This window comes from Botryllus schlosseri, chromosome 11 (genome assembly GCF_051294905.1).
Source record: "Botryllus schlosseri isolate E-star chromosome 11, Bs_hap1, whole genome shotgun sequence".
NCBI lineage: Eukaryota > Metazoa > Chordata > Ascidiacea > Stolidobranchia > Styelidae > Botryllus > Botryllus schlosseri.
Genome location: NC_137246.1, coordinates 8,824,595 through 8,832,110, shown reverse-complemented (window position 1 = coordinate 8,832,110; position 7,516 = coordinate 8,824,595). Strand labels below are relative to the sequence as shown.

At 39.8% G+C, this 7,516-nt stretch overlaps 1 protein-coding gene across 1 annotated transcript; it reads left to right on the top strand.

The window, feature by feature from the left end:
* Positions 1 to 213: 213 nt before the first annotated feature.
* Positions 214 to 7,038, top strand: LOC145449658 (legumain-like). The gene is made up of 12 exons (XM_080328056.1): positions 214 to 352; positions 433 to 636; positions 1,345 to 1,442; positions 2,008 to 2,089; positions 2,288 to 2,449; positions 3,031 to 3,093; positions 3,158 to 3,346; positions 3,409 to 3,498; positions 3,571 to 3,648; positions 4,622 to 4,738; positions 5,300 to 5,535; positions 6,740 to 7,038. The coding sequence occupies exons 2-12, from the start codon at positions 457 to 459 to the stop codon at positions 6,771 to 6,773; spliced, it is 1,329 nt and encodes a 442-aa protein (XP_080184182.1). The 5' UTR covers positions 214 to 352; positions 433 to 456; the 3' UTR covers positions 6,774 to 7,038.
* The last annotated feature ends 478 nt before the right edge of the window (positions 7,039 to 7,516 follow it).

The following is a 7,516-nucleotide window of genomic DNA, read 5'->3' as shown; positions in this document are numbered from 1 at the left end:
CATGCATATTTTCTGTACCACCATCACTGCCGTGTGTTATGTATTTTGGATGGATGAAAATAAAGACTCTCTCTCTCTCTCTCTCTCCGTTTGATGCATAATGAATATAAAGATTCACTCATCACTCTCTCATTTTGAGCTGGACTGAGAGAGGCAAATCGTTGAACAGCCAGTCATGCGGAAACAAATCGAAATTTATTAAGTCTCGTGATCAAAACAACAACTACTAGTAATAATCACAACCCGGGGCGGTCATTCGTCGTATTGTAAGCTTGGTACTGAACAAAGGCCGAAAGGCGTATGACCCTGAGCCGGGAGGGTGCAATTGTTTGACTTTTCGGGCGACTAGAAGGTACCAGTAATAGTTATACCGATCATGATCGATGTAACTTCTGTGTGCAACCGTTATTCATCCTGATTCTATCTCTACAGGTTCTGTAGCATTTTGAGTTGATCATGTTGCGTTTTGCTATTATTTTTTCCGTGGCCGTCGCTTCGTGCGTTGCTGAATATGAATTTGTGAGGGGCAACCTTGAAGATCTAAGTCTGCAAATGAAGAAATCCCCCAGTGCTACAGGCAAAAAATGGGCACTTCTAGTAGCCGGATCAAGCAACTACTACAATTACAGACATCAGGTACAGTTTGTGCAATGCATATGGACGTGGTAATGCAGCATTTGCAGCGTAGCACCTAATAAACCTTGCTTTTTTGACCCTGGTGCATGTCATGAATACGATACTCTTGTGTACAACAAATATAACCATTTATAGCATAAAAATTGAATGCGTTAGTTGAGACTGAAGACATTCTGACTAGGATAGCATGCCTGCATGAGTTAATGAGACGCGGTCTCAACATTTTGTTCAATTCTGATCTCTAACCAAAATCCCAGCCTGTCCGTAACAGCTAATTATATTTGAAGAGAAGTTGAATGAAGTAAACAAAGAACATCTTTATTTTTCTGCTATATTTCCAATTTTATGCCTATTGTGTATTTAAGGCTGGTAGCACAATAGATTACTACGATTACTAGCAATTCGCTCCTGCATACATCAGGTACTATCAAAAAGACAAGCATGCATTTGTGATGATGCTTTGTGCACAATGTCATGCTGCAATTATGAAATATATTCAGCAAAAACACTGAAATATGTTGGCAATGATACATCACAATGAAATTTTGAATATTTCATGAAGAGAAGAATACCTTGTTGTCTAACTGCTTACTTTAAATTATGTCGTAAGGGACTAATCATACTGTGCCAAACATGCATGAAATTATGAAAAAAATTATTGCTCGCATGATAACGGGATCTTTGTAACCCTGTTGCTCATTTCTACAGGCCGATATCTGCCATGCTTATCAGGTTGTGTCTGGTCATGGTATTCCAGATGAGCAGATTGTGGTGATGATGTATGACGACATCGCTAATGCTCCTGAGTAAGTTTGGATATATAGTGCTTCTTATTGCTTAAAAATTATACGTTTAGCCCTTACTTGTGACTTAACCGACCCATTGTGCTGCAAAGCAATATCTGCAAAAAGTAGTTTTCTTCATGGAAAAGACTTCAATTGTTAATTTTCATTGCATGTTAGCTCTTTTTTCTGCCATTAATTCTGTCATATTGTATTTTATTTGACCTGTTGTATCGTGAACCAAAAAGGTTTTGTATGAGCCACTGGGTCAGCTGGCATTGTTCATGAGCTATATTTCTTGCGATTTAGCGTGGGATGACACACAGCAGTTGTGTGCGCTGCGGAATAGTCCAGAAAAAATATATCTTTAGTGAACGACGGCAGTTGATAATATATTTCAATTTTCAACTATGTGAATGATGAACTTGCTTGAAAATATAGGCCTATTCTATTCCACACTTTGAACTGGTACCAACACCTACCGTATTGTGTTTTACTGCATCAGTGCTTTTTCAGAGTTATTTGCCAACTCATCATGTGATGCATTATGTATCTTTATTTGCCATATTCTGACACGGTTGCTTTTTAGGAATCCCGTGAAAGGGGAATTGATCAACCATCCGGATGGTCCTAATGTGTACCAAGGTGTTCCAAAGGACTATGTCGGCGAGGTATGTAAGTTTAAAGGCATGTGCAAACAAGATCAATGGCCAAAAAACAGATGACTACAGGAAATATTGCTCGTAACCTGGTATTGCTCACATGCTTGATCACGAGCTGTCATTTGCAGATGTAGGAACATGATGTGACATCGTACTGTGTAGGAAATCATGTGACCTTTGTAGACATTAAGGGTTTTTCCTTTCCAGGATGTCACGCCAGATAACTTTATCAGCATTTTGACCGGGAAAAAAGATATCATGAAGAATGTCGGTAGTGGGAAAGTCATTGACAGTGGACCTGATGACCATGTTTTTGTGTTCTTCTCGGACCACGGCGCTCCTGGTCTGATTGCATTCCCGACTGAACGAGTAAGGAATTAGATGTTCGTTAGGGGCAATTGGATGGGGTGTTTTTGATGGAAAATTGTGCACCAAATTAGAGTATACAACCAGAAACGTTCACTTGATCAATAGCTCGTTATCAAATCCGAATGCAGTAATACTCCTGTTCCTGAAAATTCTATGTATCTTAGGTTTAAATGAACTAGCCTCAACAAATCATTAGCTGCTCTAGTTTAAATCCATGCTAGTCTGCGATGCCTATTTGTTTCTATCGGTCCATTTGCAATTATTTAAAACTATCGCAGTCAAATTGTTGTTGAATATTCACATATTTTGTCGAGGCTTTCAACTATTTTGTTCACCAACAAACTAGTGTGAACACTTAAACCTAAAACAACATAGCAGTTAATTTAAAGAGTTGGTTTAGTTACCTAATACATATTCCTTCAAATGGTCACGTTTTCATGTTTTTTTCCTGTAGCGGTACTCAATAATGCAGGTTAATTTCATGATGAAAAGTCATACGTTTAGTTCCTCAGGCTTGAAGTACTATCCAGAAATAAAAATAATGTTCAATCACTAATCCTTCGTTGTACATTTGTTTACAGCTGTACAAAGACGATCTGGCCGATGCCATAAAATACATGCATACAAACAAGAGGTACCAACAGGTAAATATAAAGGTGTTCAGGCTTCGTCGAGTGTTGCTTGTAATGATTGTTGGCCGTGTTACAGATGGTTATGTACATCGAGGCCTGCGAAAGTGGATCCATGTTCTATGGCAGCCTTCCCAGCGATATTAATGTGTACGCCACCACGGCCGCTAACAGGTCCCAATCTTCGTACGCTTGCTACTTTGACGAAAAAAGAAATGCGTACTTGGGAGACAGGTATTCAGTCGCGTGGATGGAGGACTCTGATAAGGTCTTGAATTATTAAAAGTATATAACTCTCATCTTTACTGTAAGATCACCGTATATTTACAGGAAAACCTGGGCTCCGAGTCTCTTCATAAACAATACGAAATCACGAAAGCCGCCACGAACCAGAGTCAAGTGATGCAGTTTGGAGATATGGTACGTTATTTATTTTCAGAAGTAGGCACCAGTATCGCGAACAGCAGACCGATTCGAATATTATCTTTTTAGAACATGGCGAAAGAACCAGTCGGTTTCTTCCAGGGTAGCGCAAAAGTGTCGCGTACTCCGAGGTCGCTGAGAAATATCGTAAGATGAACCGATTCCACAATGATATAATCGATATGATAGTTATCATTTGCTTGATCTGATTTGACTTGCGGAATTTTTGCAGATGCATGAGTTATAGCCGACTGACCCTATACTCATTCTCTGTACTTGAGGCGGGTTTGGTTTGTGAAAAAAAATTTAGATTTTATCTGCGAGTGCGCAAGAGGGAAGGTCATGATTCATCAAATATGTCGTTTATTGATCTCCGCACTCGTTACGAACTCTGTGTACCGTTTATTGTTAAATATGACCATGAATTGAGATGCTTTTTGCAATTATCTTGATGTTCCGGTTCTGACTCGGCCAATAAAATATATTGGTTGTTGTTTTTCATGAACTCACAGTGAATGAATTCCAAGTGTGACTGACTCGACAGTCTTCTGCAAATTTTCCAAACTACTTGGTTGACGGTCAACTAATGACTGTTTTTTTGAGTAGTTCTTGTTCTATTTAACGGATTTTGAAAATGGAGTAGTTCTAGTTGCGTATTGTAAAAAAAATTAGTGTCGTCGTTTGACGTGATACCGGTGTTCTGTTGTGATTATCTTGCAACCAGGGCGCAGGATGGGTGGGTTTTCGGGTCCATACCCCTCTTATTTCAGGCTTGTACTGATGTGAAATTAGTTGGTTGCAGATTTTTAATGGTCGTTCGTGTTGAAGAAATTGTGCTGCTCTTGCTATTAGCTTTGTGAACCCAAATTTCACTTGAAGCCATAATTTAACTGTGCGGGAAGTATATAACTATCTTTTCCAATGAGAGCACGTCATCTCAAGTGTGACGTATTGTTGGCTTGCTCAATTTGAATTTTCCAAGGAAATTTAGGAATACGATTCTTGCGCATTTACCGTAGTCGGTATTCATGTTTTGATCTTAAAAATTGAGGTTTTCTCCTCTGTGTGCTTGAGCTGTTCAAAATGCACGGGGGAATATTTACCGGTAACTTGATTTCAGCATGACGATGTGCCTTCCCCGGACGTGAAAATCCATGTTCTGTACAATAGGATTAAACGTGCCACTTCCGTCGAAGAACAGAATGAACTCAGAAGACAATTGAACGAGGAATATAAGGTGATGTTGAGACAACCTGATTTTTAGGAGTGCTGTCTAGTGTTGATATCGGTAATGGCTGATCATGAGTAAAAATCATGTGTTCGTAGCAGCTTGCAGACTCTTGAGATATGTATACACAGGATAGGCTTGAAATCCCTACTTAATCTAGCCGCAAAATGATCTAAAGTTGACGACTACTGTCACTTGGTAGTCTGACCGCGAGGCGCTCGACATATTTTGTGTTTGTGAACTTGATGATAAAATTGTCACTGGCGTTGAGCTGATTTTAAGATATCTGTTGAAACCAGGGCTGTGGAGTCGGTAAACTTTACCTTCAACTCTAGGACTCAGACTCCACAGCCTTGGTTGATTGAAACTCGCTGGGTTCGTAGTTATGTAAAATCTGGTTGCAATTGTTAAGCCAAAGATTAATGAAATATGTCAAAGTTTTAGAAGAGTAATTCAATTTTATTCCATCAAATTCCAAGTACGTTCTTCACCAGACTTTTTGCATCCTCTCGCCTCATATCAGCCTGAACTGCTACTGCTCGCCAATAATTGTGTGCGCGTCCTTTCTAGATGAGAGACCAGCTGTCCAACTTTTTCGGGGGCATCGCCGACATCGCGTCCAAAGGCGAAAACGCGATCGCAGCCATGGCAATGCACGCCACTCCAAAGTTGAACGACATGTCCTGTTACAAAACTGTTGTCGAGTGGTTTGACAGAGTCTGCTATGATTTGGACCAGTTGGAGTTTGCCTACCGCAAGCTGTACATCCTGGCAAATCTGTGCGACGCTGGTGTTTCTACTGATGAGTAAGTTTTCTTATGATATTACCGAACATGCCTGGAGTGGATATTTCATGACCCTACATATGAGGCACATTCCGTCCACTAAATACCTAGCATGGCAGAATGCGAAATGTTGTTAGTTTGCCAGAATAATACTCTTCTTTCAACACTATCAGGAGTCCGCATTGACATATCACACTTTACGATCGAAATTCCAGCTTGTACTGTTTTTGTTTGTTTTATGACTGAAGATATCGAGTTTTGGCGTGATGCGTGCTTGAATTCTTGGAAGGAATTTGTCATTATTTGCTAGGGACCAGCTGAAATAAATAAGAAGTATTACGTCCACTGCAATCCTGTCATGACAACCAATATGTGATGCGCGTCGAATTCTCACAAGGAATTCGTAATAATGTAGTGGCTGTGATTGGCAGCGATAAATGAGTATTGCGTCCACTGTAATCCGGTAATGACAGCACCGTTAACTAATTGCGTAGTCCCGAAAATTCTCATACCATCGTCCTTAATCGTGATTCAAACTCTCACATGAGGCTGGTTGTTATCAGGGTTGGGCAATATCGAGTACCGGAGTCAGTTCAGACTGAATAAAGTGTTTGGTTTCGTGTCGAGTGTTGGAATATCATTCATTATGATGTCATAGTATGAAATAGGGTTGTAAGCAAGCCACAGGGTTCCGAGTCACAAGTCAATCTCACTTTACAGTTTTGACTCGAGTCCTGTCGAGTCATTTTCAATTCACCACAGAGTCCAGTCATTGTGTTCACTGTTCACAGTTTTTTTGTACTATCCGGTTCAACCCACTTTTTTCGATTCTGCTCGAGTGATATAAAATTGCTCGCATTCATAATATCGTAAATTTTCCTCGGTTCTCGCGGTTTCTGGCTCTATTTTTCTAGTATCAGAAGTGATTGACGAAATACCAATAGCGTGGTGACTTTACTATTCTTCAAGTCGAGTCATTTTACGCATTTGAAAAAATGACTCGAGTCGAGTAGAGTCACCAAAAAATCGTGACTCGAGTCATTACAACCCTGCATTCTAGCCGTAGTTGTTATAAGCAGTGTTGTTGTATGTTGGACCAATAGTAAATTATATCTTGCATAATTCAGCCTTCAGCGTATGCAGTTTTCTTTGAAAATTTGTGACGATATATGCACACTGCACAGTATTCATCTGGACAAGCGGACATGCATTATTCTTTTCACAGCATCCTGTCTTCCATCAGTCGAATGTGCAAGTAACTGGATCGTTTCGGCAGTCAACTCTAGCAAGGCTTATCATATTCATTCTGTTGCTGTCATCGATTTCCACGTTCCGCCGTCCAATGCGTTTGCAAATTTTGAGATTACCCGTTACCTTTTTCATTTTTGCCAGTCCTTAACCTGTCATGAATTCTGATTTTCTTGTTTCAAGTGTCTGTACTCGAATGTTTTCTATGGCAGTGCAATTACGTTTGTATTATTTGAAGCTATTGATTTCTCATCAAACATGTTCCAAACATGAAAATTCTGTACGTTATTGTTTTAGCTGGCGGGTAGGAGCTTAATCGTCTTTTACTGTTATTGGGTAGGTGGCAGTGTTGGGATCAAGTCACTAAGTCATTTCGAGTCATTGCATATTTTGGCTTGAGTCAAGTCAAGTCGATCGATTTTCGAAAGTGACTCAAGTCAAGTCACTCGATTTTTGGAGGTGACTCGAGTCAAGTCACAATTCAAGTCAAGTTGCCTTTTCGAAGTATGAGGCATGGTTATGTCATGCTAGCTGTCTGAAATACAGATTGATGTGGTCATTGATATTGAACCGATGAACGAATATAGAGTTAAATATACCCGCAAGAAGGCGCTGTATCGATCACATATACGAAGAACTTCTGTTAAACTAAACGTAAGTAATTGAAGAGCTTCTTGGAGGTACAGAACTCCAATATACAATTGAATAGTATATTCATATTGAAATGAACCCGAATAATTTCTGCTGACACTCG